This window comes from Psammomys obesus, unplaced genomic scaffold, assembly GCF_907164565.1.
Source record: "Psammomys obesus unplaced genomic scaffold, mPsaObe1.curated_primary_1811, whole genome shotgun sequence".
Classification (NCBI taxonomy): domain Eukaryota; kingdom Metazoa; phylum Chordata; class Mammalia; order Rodentia; family Muridae; genus Psammomys; species Psammomys obesus.
The window spans coordinates 4,083,999-4,097,524 of record NW_026590809.1 but is presented as its reverse complement, the minus strand read 5'-3'; the positions used below and the strand labels follow the sequence as shown (position 1 = coordinate 4,097,524).

The window sequence follows — 13,526 nt, the reverse complement described above, 5'->3', positions numbered from 1 at the left end:
TTCTTCTTCTTCTTCTTCTTCTTCTTCTTCTTCTTCTTCTTCTTCTTCTTCTTCTTCTTCTTCTTTAGGACAGTCTAGAAGATCCACGGAACATGCCATCTATCAGTACCCGGATGCCCTGGAAGAGCAGAAAGGGTAATAATGAAAGAGAAGTGTTCTAAGCGACAACTCTGTGTGGGCTACCAAGCATAATCTTTTCATTTTTTTATTTAGTTCTTGTGTGTCTTGTCTGCACGTATGTGTGCACAACTCTTGTATGCCTGACGCTCTAGCAGGCCAGAAAAAGGTACCAGTGTCCTCGAACTGGAGGAACATGCAGTTGTGAGCCCCGTGTGGTGCTGGGAACCAAACCCAGGTTCTCTGCAAGAGCAGTCAGAGCCCTCAACTGCTGAGCTACCTGTCCAGCCCCTACACGCAGTCTACTCCTCACAGCAACACGCTTTACCTGGCACCTGCTAAGCTAAAGCACTGCTCCAAAACCACCACAGACCTGCTCTGCTACGTTAAACAATTTTCATCTTCAAGGGATATTTTTAAACAAGGAAGCAAAAATCTCTTTCAAAGTAGTTTTTTTTTTTTTACTTTCTAGCACAATGCAAAAGTTAATCTTATCATTTATTTTATTTCAGATCTCCAGATAATCGATAAAATGAAACAAGTGGCTTGACATTAAAGCAAGAAGAAATTTAGCATATCACCTTAGGCTTCCTTAGATAGAGCATGTAACAAGTGATGTGGACTTACAGGAAAAGATTGTGACTGTTTTTATTGACTTTTGTGCTGCAGTGACTATGGCAAGTTTATGAAGATGAAGACCATCTCAAATGATTAGAAAGATCAACAGTTACTCATAAAATAAACTGTCTCCTCCTACCCACTGCTTCACAAGAAGTTGTGGCAACCAAGAGTTTTAATTTTAATTGTTTCTGATTGCCAAATACTTAAAGTTAAAGAAGCCTTTTTGTGCTGAATAAATACATGATAGTCTTTGCTAAAACTCCAGGGAAAGCTCCCAGCACACACGAAGGGCCACAAGAAGTCTGTGTGCTTGTATTGCTGAGTGTTGCTCAGCGTACTTTGTGTAGAAACTTAAACTTACGGCTAACAGGACACAGCCTAACATATCCATGTACATTTGAGACAGGTGGAGTAATTCTTTGGTCTGAGGAACCTTGGGTGGTGTTCTTACAGCTGAAAGGATGTAGCTGAAATGGTTGCCTCTAAAACTCTTTTAATCCCCCGGGTGAATCCATAAAGGTAGTACATGACTAAGAATAAAGACGTTATTCCCTTTCAACACTGTCAGGTACACTCTGGTTCGGCTTCCTTCACTGATTTGCAGTTGCAGAGCAACAATCCTAGAACAATGCAGTGTTCAGAAAGTGTTCAGGCGAGCAGAGGTGCTGCTCCTGCACAGGACAGGGACCGACTCAACAACGCCGTGATGATTTGGTGCCCACACTAAAATGCTTACAGAAGGTGTTCTCCCCCTAAAATCAGAACGTAGCTCCCTCTTTTTAAGCCTGCCTAGACTTCAGGCAGATAGGAGCTATAGGGTACTGAGATGGGACCTTGCTTCTCCCCTGCTAGGGAGGGAAGAAGTGTTGAGGACATAGTTAATAATCACTGGCAGAGCACTTCCTGAGAGAGCAGGTCTTTTATTTCCAAAAATGTGCTACTTGCTCCTACTAACATGGGTCGCTGGCCAGGAACTGACAGACAGACTGGTAAACCGGAAAAAAAACTAAATTGATATTAAAATTTTAACATGTGAGGAAGAAGGCACCTGAAGTGATGGGAACCGAGCGTACTGGCTCCCGCCTTTAAGCCCAGCACTCAGGAAGGAGAAGAAGAATCTCTGAGTTCAAGATCGACGTAGACTCTACGTCGTAGAGAGTTCCAGCGAGGGCTACATAGTAAGACCTTGTCTAAAGAGGGAAAACGTGGCCTACCTGGTAATGGAAGTGCAGAATCCCCTGGCTATCTGCATAAGAACTATAGAATAACAGCTAAGGCCTATGTTTATCTACATGAGAACTATAGAACAACAGCTGAACGGAGAAAAACCCCCTTCTAGTCACAGATTGAGAAACAGCTTTTTTTTACATTTTTTACTCATTCTCTCATATTCCAACTGAAGTTTCCCCTTCCTCCTCTCCTCCCAATCTGCTCCAAACCCTATCCATTCCTCCTCTCTCCTCCTCCTTTTCCCTTCAGAAAAAAAGCAGGCCCTTCAGGGATAGGCACGACCGCTTGCAATAAGACTGGCCCCACCTTTCATATTAATGCTGGATGAGGCACCCCAGTGGGAGGAAAGGGTCCCCAAAAGCAGGCAGAAGAGTCAGCGACAGCCCCTGTTTCCACTGTTAGGAGCCCCACAAGACCAAGCTTGCACCACTGTAACAGATATACAGAGGACCTAGGTCAGACACATCTGGGCTCCTGATTATTGGTTCAGTCTTCGTGAGTCCCTATGAGCCCAGGCAAGAAACATCTTTCTAAAACAAATAAGATAAAAAAGCCATGGCCAGGCATGGGATTAACAGCGACAACAAACATGAGTGCATTAAGAAAGTTTATTAAGTAGAGCTGTTTTCCCAGAACTCGGGAAGCACAGGCAAGAAGATGGCTACAAGTTCAAAGTCATTCTGCTCTACACAGGCCAGCCTGGGCTCCATGGTGTGAGACATAAACATCATAAATAATTTTAGTAAAATAAAATTAACCTCCAACAGCAGAGTGAGAGACCAGGTTACCACAACAAAAAGAGAATGTGTATAAAAACACAAACACTTTAGAATATTGTAATTTAATAAAGAGAAAGGACAAATGACAAACAAGCAATAAAATCTAATGGAAAAAGGTAACCCATAGAGGAGATTCCGTGAAGAAAAATAGAAGTGCTAAAACATACAGAAATCCAGCCATCTGTGTGTGGCTGTCGAGATGGGACAGGACCATCAGGGGAGGACAATATGGCAGGTCCTTGACAGGGTGTGTGTGTGTGTGTAATTGTCATAGGATACAAAAATTCCACATCTATGCATTCAAAAGAATTAAAAATAAAGGCAAGAGAAAGAAAAAAAGAAAGGGGAGAAAAGAGAAAATGGAGGGTGAGCAAAAGGGAAAGGAGAGAGAAAAGAGAGAAGGAGAAAGTGGGAAAGGAAGGAAAGGAGAAGAATGAAAAGGAAAACAATGCAAAAAGGATAAAATGAAAAACACTCAAGACACACAGTGATAAAAATCATCTGCAGCACCCACAAGATAAATGACTAGAATTGTAAATATATGAAGAAACTGTATAACCAATAATAAAGAAAAAAAAATGGAATCTAACAAATAAGGGAAAACTTGTGGCATTTCAGCACAGAAAATACCCCTACGGCAAATAAGCCTAAGAAAATCTCTGCAGCATCTCTGTTAGTCACTGAGAAAATGCCCAGTCAGACAATAATGGGACATCACTACAGATGGCTAAAATTAAACAGTTAATGGTACCAAGTGCTGACAAGGACGCATGGCGAACGGGACTGCTCAGGGAGCAGCGCGTCTGAGAGCAGAATGGCACCACTTTGTTTGTGAGTTCATCAGTGGTTCTTTACAACCTAAGCTATGTCTGTGGCTCAGCAAGCCCCACTCACGATATTTCCACAGAAGGATTGAAAACATACCTCTACATTTGTAACATTCTATTCATAATAACTAAAACATGGAACTAACCCAACTGTCCATGACAGTGAATGGGCAATCAAATTGGTGCACATTCATAAAATAAAATAAAACTAAAACAACAACAAAATGAAAGAACCCACTAGTGAACAAAATGACAAAATGAATATGTAAAAGAAAACAATCGCGCTTTTATTTCTAAGCCTTCTAGAAAAGATAAACATGTAACATAAATCTGTGAGACCTGTGGCTACCAGAGTACGGGTGAGGATGGGACTGGCTGGTGGTTGTCCAAGCTGGACGTTTGTCAAGTCTAATTGAATTGTACACAGATCGAGGGAGATGTCTTTTACTGTGCAAATTATAATAAAGTCAATAAACCTGACTCTAAACTAAAACAAAAATGAGTGTGTGACTACAGGATAGGTTCAGCTCAGTCACATTGATACCAAATATAGTTTTGGTGTTTGTGATTACTTATAAATGTTTACATATATTAAGAAAAAAAAGATTCTCTGGGCCAGCAAGAGGGCGTACTCTAAAAGCATTTGCTGTACAAAGCGGAGGACCTGAGTTTGATCCCTGGATCCCAGGGTGGGAGGAGAGAACCTACAGCCAAATGTTGTCCTCTGGCCTTCACACGCATGGGCTGTGGCATGTGCATACATACCTGTAACTGACATGCACACACAGTGATGATGATGATGATGAATAATTAAATGGCAGCTTTTAAATGCTTTTTCTTGACTTTTAAGACAGGATCTTGCCATGTACTCTGGCTGGCCTGGGACCTATTATGTGAACCAGGATGGCTTCAGCCTCTCTGAGATTCTTCTGCTTCTGCCTCCTGAGTGCTGAGGCGAAAGCATGTGCCACCGTGATTATCCTAAAAGAGATTTTTAATGACCCAACTATGAACGTTGCTCATCTCTGGACATTTATTTCCATGATATAATAGTATTTTTAATTATTTTTTGGATGCATGTCTATTGTGCATATATTTTTTTAAATAATACACACAAAACTAATAAAGAAAAAGGATTTTACTTTGTTGTAAAGTTTGGTGGTTTTTTTGTTTTGTTTTGTTTTGTTTTGTTTTGTTTTTTTAACTAATCAACATTGCAAATACCTCACTCCATTTTCCTGGTTTAAAAAGCAAAATGAAGGCTAGCAGAATGGCTCAGCTGGCCATTCAACTTGAATTCAGTTTCTGGAACATAAACAGGCATGGTGTTGCGTGCTTGTATTCCCAGCACTGGAGAGGCTGAGACAGAAGATCGCTGGGGCCAGAAGGTCTAGCCTAATTAGTGAGCCCCAGGCCAATGAGAGACCCTGCCTCAAAGAAGGTGGATGGCATGGGTCAGAAAGACACCCAATAGCACCACAGGCCAAGGTTAAACGTTTATTATATAGGCTTTTGGGGAACACTTCAAATCCAAACCAAGGCAGGACATATATCAAACTGAAAAGGATGGATTTGGTTTCAGGATTTCAGGGATGAAATGCTTGCCAGACATGATCTGTCTCCAGCTCCTGGAAAAGGAAAAGAAAAAAAAATTTCCTTGGATCTAGAGTTGAGGCTCAGTGGTAGAGAGGCATGGTAAGTGCTCAGCCCTGAGTTCAAACAACAACTCTGAAACTAAGATTTTCTAAAAGAAAAAAAGAAAAAGAGAAAAAGAGAAAGAGAAAGAAAGAAGGTCAAAATATGAAGATACAGCACAGCAACATTTCCTAGGAAGCCAAAAATGATAAAGCAAATATATAAAATATATACCGTAGAAGAGAATTTACTAGATTACTGTGAATGACGCTGGCTGGGGAGTCCAACAACAGCTCTCTGCATGCCATTGAGACAGAGAAACCGGCAGCACTTGGTCCTCCAGGCAGGACCCTCAGCAGCCCCAGTGTGGGGCTAAAGACCCAGATGACTCTTGGAGAGTCACTGGTCTTCCGTCCATGAAGGACGGATGAGGACACTGTGCTCCGAGCAGCGGTGCACACCACAAAGAAGATAGCTCACCAGCGAGGCGTCAAGGAGGGCAGGCAAAACAGCGCTGCTTTTCCCTCAGCTCTGTCAGCACCGTCTGGGCAGAAGGCACTGCCCGCTCAGGAGAGGCTCTTCCCACTCAGTTCATCCTTCTAGGAAAAGGGGCCAACAGGAAGACACAGTGAGGCCCTCTCTCAAAAATAAATTTTTGACAATTTGCTAATTTAAAATTACTTTTTCTCAGGGGCTAGAAAGATGGTTCAGTGGTTAAGAGCACTGGCTGCTCTTCCAAAAGTTCATTTCCCAGCACCCACATGGCAGCTCACAACTGTCTGTAACTCCAGGGGATCCAGCACGCGTGTAGGCAAAACACCAATACACGTAAAAGTAAGTAAACCATAAAAAAAAGTCCCTGCAGTCATCTTTTTGGTTTGGTTTGGTTTGGTTTGGTTGTTTTTTAGGCACATGTTTTGCGCCTAAAATCTCAAGGCAAAGAGCTCCAAACAGCAAATAAAATATAAAGAATTTGGGGAAAGAAAATCATTGTTTTATTTGTTGATTTACTTGTCTTTCACACAAAATTTCACTATATAGCCCAAGCTTGCCTTGAATTCAGTTTGTATTTCAGGTTGGCCTCAAACCTGAGATTCTCCTGCCTCCACCTCCGAAATGTAGCAAGACTGATTTTTTTCTTTTTTTTTCTTTTTTAATTTTTTATTAATTACACTTTATTCATTTTGTATCCCCCCCATAAGCCCCTCCCTCCTCCCCTGCCGATCCCACCCTCCCTCCCCTTTCTGCATGCATGCCACTCCCCAAGTCCACTGATAGGGGAGGTTCTCCTCTTCTTTCTGATCTTAGTCTATCAGTTCTCATCAAAAGTGGCTGCATTGTGCTCTACTGTGGCCTGGTAAGGCTGCTCCCCCCTCAGGGGGAAGTGATCAACGAGCAGGCCAATCAGATTATGTCAGTGGCAGTCCCTCTTCCCATTACTATGTAACCCACTTGGACACTGAACTGCCATGGGCTACACCTGTGCAGGGGTTCCAGGTCATCTCCACAAATAGTCCTTGGTTGGAGTATGAGTCTCTGGGAAGTTCCCTGTGTTCAAATTATCTTGTTCTGTTGCTCTCCTTGTGGAGTTCCCGTCCCCTCCAGCTCTTACTATTTCCCACTTCTTACATAGAATTCCATTCACTCTGCCCATCAGTTGTCCATCAGGCTCAGCATCTGCTTTGACAGTCTATACTGCAGAAGCTTTCAGAGGCCCTCTGTGGCAGGTTTCAAGGTTGTTTCCTGTTTTCTTCTGGCTTTCAGAGGCCCTCTGTAGCAGGTTCCGAGGTTGTTTCCTATTTTCTTTTTCTTCTGATGTCCATCCTCTTTGCCTTTCAGGATGGGGATTGAACATTTTAGTTAGGGTCCTCTCTTTTGCTTAGTTTGTTTAGATGTACAGATTTTAGTGGGTTTATTCTATGTTGTATGTTTATATGAGTGAGTATAGACCATGCGTGTCTTTTTGCTTCTGGGACAACTCACTCAGGATGATCCTTTCCAGGTCCCACCATTTACCTGCAAATTTCATGATTTCCTTATTTTTCATTGCTGAGTAATACTTCATTGTGTAGATGTACCACAGTTTCTGCATCCATTCTTCAGTTGAGGGGCATCTGGGTTGTTTCCAGGTTCTGGCTATTACAAATAAAGCTGCTACAAACATGGTTGAGCAAATGTCCTTGTTGTGTACTTGCGCCTCTTTTGGGTATATGCCTAGGAGTGGTATGGCTGGATCTTGAGGAAGCGCTATTCCTAGTTGTCTGAGAAAGCGCCAGATTGATTTCCAGAGTGGTTGTACCAGTTTACATTCCCACCAGCAGTGGAGAAGGGTTCCCCTTTCTCCACAACCTCTCCAGCATGTGTTGTCCCTTGAGTTTTTCATCTTGGCCATTCTGATGGGTGTAAGGTGAAATCTCAGGGTTGTTTTGATTTGCATTTCCCTAATGGCTAATGAGGTTGAGCATTTCTTTAAGTGCTTCTCTGCCATTTGATATTCCTCTACAGAGAATTCTCTCTTTAGCTCTGTTCCCCATTTTTTAAATGGATTACTTGGTTTGTTGCTTTTCAGCTTGTTTAGTTCTTTATATATATTGGATATGAGTCCTCTGTCAGATAAAGGGTTGGTGATGATTCTTTCCCAATCTGTAGGCAGTCGCTTTGTTTTGATGACGGTGTCCTTTGCTTTACAGAAGCTTTTCAGTTTCATGAGGTCCCATTTATTGATTGTTGCTCTTAGAGCCTGTGCTGTTGGTGTTCTGTTCAGGAAGTTTTCTCCTGTACCAATGAGTTCTAGGGTATTCCCTACTTTTTTTTCTAGCCGATTTAATGTGTCTGGTTTTATGTTGAGGTCTTTGATCCACTTGGACTTCAGTTTTGTGCAGGGTGATAAGTATGGATCTATTTTCATTTTTCTACATGTAGACATCCAGTTGGACCAGCACCATTTGTTGAAGATGCTATCTTTTTTCCATTGTATGGTTTTGGCATCTTTGTCAAAAATCAGGTGTCCGTAAGTGTGTGGGTTTATTTCTGGGTCTTCTGTTCGATTCCATTGATCCACCATTCTGTTTCTATGCCAGTACCATGCAGTTTTTATAACTGTTGCTCTATAGTACAGCTTGAGAACAGGGATGGAGATACCTCCAGAAGATCTTTTATTGTAGAGGATTGTTTTAGCAATTCTCGGTTTCTTGTTATTCCATACGAAGTTGAGAATTTTTCTTTCCAGGTCTGTAAAGAATTGTGTTGGCAATTTGATGGGAATTGCATTAAATCTGTAGATTGCTTTTGGTAAGATGGCCATTTTTACTATGTTAATCCTGCCAAGCCATGAGCATGGGAGATCTTTCCATCTTCTCATATCTTCCTCTAATTCTTTCTTCAGAGACTTGAAATTTTTTTCATACAAGTCTCTCTCTTCAGCTGCTTCTGCATCTATCCTGTTTGCCTTCTGAATGAGAATTAAGCATCCTCCTTAGGGTGCTCCTCGTTACTTGGCTTCTTTAGGTCGTGGGTTGTAGTATGGTTATCCCGTATAATATGGCCAATATCTGCTTATAAGTGTCTATATAGCATGGTGTCTTTCTGGGTCTGGGATCCCTCGCTCAGGATGTCTATATGCTTGTATGAGGGTTTTGGATCCCCTGGAACTAGAGTTAGAAAAGTTGTGGGCTGCCATGTGGGTGCTGGGAATTTAACCCAGCTCCTAGAAAGATCAGTGTTCTTAACCACTGACCCATCTCTCCAGCCCCCAACTCTCTTGACCTTACTCCTCTTACCAAATTTGTTTCCTTTAACTAACATCTCCCTAATCCTTTCATCCCCACCATGGCCACCAACCTCACATGCACACACACACACACACCAGCCTCTAGTAGCCACCACTTTCCCACTGATTGCCTGAATTCAAGTTGTTTTTAGATTGCTCATGGACTGAGCTCTGCAGGATCTGTCTTTCTGTGGCTGGTTCATTCCCTCAATAGAATTTCCTCAAGTCCACCCACGTGATTGCAAATGGCTGGGTTGCTTTCTCTTTGAGTACTGTTATTCCATCATGAACACACTCTGTTCATCCGTTGTGGTAGTTGGCTTTGCCTCGCTGTAACAAAACAACACAAAGATTATAAAGACAAAGGGCTTACTCTGGCCCACGTTGGCTCAGTATAAAGTGAAGCTTGCTCTGATTCCCTCGAAGGGCCACACATCATAAGGGGAGTGGATGACAGAGGCTTCATGAGCTAGAAAGCAAAGAGCACAGGAAGCAGAGGGGGTGTTGGGGCCCCACAATGTTTCTTGATGGCAGACATGACGCAAATGTTACAAAGACTGCTCACAAAATCCCACTTCCTAGGGCAACAATTCCTACAAAAGAGCCAACCCTGGGGACCAAGCCTTTAATGAACGAGCTTCAGAGAATTTATCCAGCATATAACGTCATTCATCTACTAGTGGACACGTATGTTGATCGAGCTATTTTGTTAGGATTCTTTTTAAGTTGACATAGGAAAAGCCACTTCACAGTACTGTCAACTGAGGCTGATAGACTATGATGCCAAACGGCCCCTCATGTCCCTTTCCCAATTTCATTCTTCATATTCTACCCAATATCTAGATCAAAGGTGATTTATCACAGATGTTGTTATACATGGTTTGGGTTGTTTTTTGCCATAGGATATGTTAACAGGACAAACTTAACATTTTGCTTTTTATTCATTCTTCCAAATACAAAAATTTCCCCAGGAGAACTTTAGAGTGAAAGATCCATGAATTAGCTGGACATGGTAATACAAACCTTTAATCCCAGCATTAGTGAGGCAGAAGCAGACAGATCTCCCAGTTCAAGGCCAGCCTGATCTACACAGTGAGTCCCAGGCAGCCAGGGCTAGTGAGACCTGTGATGGATGTGGGGTTGGGATTCAAAGAAAGACTTATGAACTAAGAAATAATTAAATGGCAGATTTAAAGGCTGTTTTCTTTACCATCTAGATGCCCTCACAGTAATTCCAAGCATTAAGTTTAATCCTTGTGATAACGCTTCTGTATCTGCTTGTTGCATTACTTTAGGTGTATAAATATCTACCCACTCTAGTACATGCAGTGTTTAAGTTACCCAACTAGCATGTTGCCTGCGAATGTTAGCCTTCATTTTCACTTCCCTGCCTTCTTCCTTTATAGCCTGAAATGGCCATATCACTTTGTATAAAAGCTGTAAGTACTCACAGTCATTATTAATTATTGCTGCATTTTATTATTACATCGTTTGCATTTCTATTCCAACTGACAGTAGAATTCTAACTTACCAGCATACTGATTTTTTACAAAGCATCCACAGAGTGCAGATTCTATTTGACGATGGATACTCAGCTCAACAACTTACCTTACGCGTCTGTTGTGCTGCTGACGTGGATTCAGTGATATGGTTTGCCTTTTTCACTTGCATCCCAGACCCTGCAAAATGCCAATGGACATCAACTAAAGTAGGCTTTGGCCAGCCAGACTTCCAAGAGCCATAGCTTCAAAACAAGGGCAAAAAAGAAAAAAATCCCAATACTGAGACTAATACAAAGTGAGGGCATATTCAAAAAAAGCAACCAGCATAGTTCTTTTTTTTTAAGTTTACTCATTTTTATTTAATGTGCATTGGTGTTTGTCTTGCGTGTGCGCTTGTGCGAGGGAGTCGGATCCACTGGAACTTGTGTTAAGACAGTTGTGACCTGCCATGGGAGTGCTGGGAATTGAACCCGGGCCCTGTGGAAGGGCAGCCATTACTCCAGAAAGCATATAGTGAAGCATCTGCCTCCTACACAGAACCTTATGCCATACCCATATCCATCCACACCCACATTCTCTTCTCCAAATTTGATTTGCATATATCTAAAGCAATGGGAGGCGAGAAGAGACAAGATGAGCGAATGTCCTCGTGGGCAGCGCTGTCATTACGGGGACTGATGCTGACCCATCATTCTCACCGATAGCCCATCCCCACGTGCCGCACTAACGGGAAAGCCCAGGCAGCATCCCTCCTATCTAAGATGCGTTCCCGCTGGAAAAGCACTCCTAAAGAACCTGAAAAAACAAACAAACAAACAAAAAATCGGTGTTTCCTGGTGGATCCTGAATGGAAGAATAAAAGCCACCACTCAGGAGGTAAAGGCAGGTGGATCTCTGTGCAGTCAAGGCCAGCTCCTGTAGAGAATTTTCACAATAGCTCACTGTGAGGAAACTGCAGCTTCAGGAACGTGAGCAGCTGGAGAAGGGAGGGTTACATAACAGACTCCTCTGGTGCTGGTGACAGTCTCCTTCAAGACAACCTCAAAATTCAACAAGTCGTCGCTTCTTAAATGTTGGTTGCAACATAAAATTTGAAGCCACAACAGTAAACCTTTCTTGTTTACTTTGCATTTAAACCATCCATGACAGTTTGTTCGTTTAAGACAGGAGCTCTCCCGGACTGGATCAGAAGGTCCTAGGTAATAGAGAATGACCTTGAACTTATGTTCTTCCCACCTCTTACATCTTGGGTGCTGGGATTATAGACTTTCAACAACACACTTGGTTTCTGTGGTGCCAGGGAACCTCTCACACTTGCGTTGTGGTGTTTGCTAAGCAAGGACCCTTCCCGCTGAGCAACATTCCCCAGCCCAGCCATACACAATGTTTAAAACTTCAAGCGACCCTTTGGAAAATATTGGCTCAAAAAATTAGGCAGCTCTTTCAAATGGTGGCCAGCTTCTCTATACAATATTTTTTATTGCATTCAATAATATCACTACCAGCCTGATCAGAAAGTGTTTTGAAGCTTGTTAGCTCAAGATGAAAGAAACGTGTTTTCCGAATTCTGATTTTTTTTTTCATTTGAAAACTCAAATTATTACTGGCAAATTAAAAAAATGGGGGGATATCAAGTGATTTTCTTGAAGTGACAAGCTCACTTTGTTCATTTTGCAGAAAGTGTCTGCGCACACACTCAAAACAAAAGTGGCCACATACAGTGCGACACACAGCTCAGTCTCACAGTTTCCTTGTGCAGAGGGGCTCTGCGCAGCCCTTATTCTGCCACACAGCACACATTGTGAAGTGGATTCAAGGCTTGAAATTTAGCAAAGATCCATGCATTCTTCATGTTTAGCTGTTAGTGGCTTTTTAAATTGATTGTCTTGAATGCAGGAAAATGGTTTGCCTAAAACCAGCTTGAAGCGCAGGAAGTAGTTTAACGTGACTCTCCTGACTACTGTATAGCCCTCCCACCACTTCTTGACATCACTGGCACAAGTATCAACGCGGTAATTAAACTAGTGGTATTTTCATACAGCTATAAAAATGAACTTGACCACACCAACTTCCTGAAAGTCCCTCTAAGATGTTTCAAGGTCTGTGAGCCACAGCTTGAAAACCTCTAGAATTCAAAGCCTTAAATTCTTATTAGAACTTGTAGAATTTTTGCTATAGCTTTCTGTTCTTTTCTTTTTCACAAAGGGTATTTTACTGTCTATTGCCAAAAAATACCAATGCCATGGATTTGTTTTGTTTTTAGTCCACATATTTATGTTATGAAAAAGCCTATAGAAATGAGAAATTGGGGATGGAGAGATGGCTCACAACCAAAAATATAAATTCAGTTCCTAGTACCCAAGGCTGTCTCTCCAGCAACAAAAAGAAAGAAAGAGAAAGAAAGAAAGAAAGAAAGAAAGAAAGAAAGAAAGAAAGAAAGGAAGGAAGGAAGGAAGGGAGGGAGGGAAGGAGGGAAGAAAAAGGAAGAAAGAAAAGGAAAGAAAGGAAGGAAGAAAGGAAAGAAAGAGAGAGAGAAAGAAAGAAAAAAAGAAAGAAAGAAAGAGAAAGGAAGGAAAGAAAGAAAGAAAGAAAGAAAGAGAAAGGAAGGAAAGAAAGAAAGAAAGAGAAAGGAAGGAAAGAAAGAAAAAAAGAAAGAAAGAAAGAAAGAGAAAGGAAGGAAAGAAAGAAAGAAAGAAAGAAAGAAAGAAAGAAAGAAAGAAAGAGAAAGGAAGGAAGGAAGGAAGGAAGAAAGGGAGGGAGGAAGGAAGGAAGGAAGGAAGGAAGGAAGGAAGGAAGGAAGGAAGGAAGGAAATAAAGAAAGAAAGGAAGAAAGAAAAAGAAAGAAAAGGGGGGATTGCATACACATAAGTTCACACTGCAATATTTTAATTAGACCCAGAGTTTAGAAGGAATCCACTGAGAGAACATGTGTTAAATAAGCAATAGGAGATTTACACAATGGAGTGCCACACACAAAAATGCAAAAAGTGGAAGGGAACAGAAGGGGAAAGAAGCAAGAAGAGGGCGATGAAGGGAAGAATGAACT

General features: G+C 41.8%; 1 protein-coding gene across 1 annotated transcript in view; it reads left to right on the top strand.

Annotated features, from left to right (window-relative positions):
* Ttc29 (tetratricopeptide repeat domain 29) overlaps nt 1-1,640 on the top strand; it is a 179,423-nt gene extending 177,783 nt beyond the window's left edge. The window contains exons 11-12 of the mRNA XM_055609059.1: nt 69-135; nt 630-1,640. Of these exons, the coding sequence (XP_055465034.1) occupies nt 69-135; nt 630-648 (86 nt within the window). The 3' untranslated portion in view covers nt 649-1,640. The remainder of the gene's footprint in view (nt 1-68; nt 136-629) is intronic.
* Nucleotides 1,641-13,526: the final 11,886 nt, after the last annotated feature.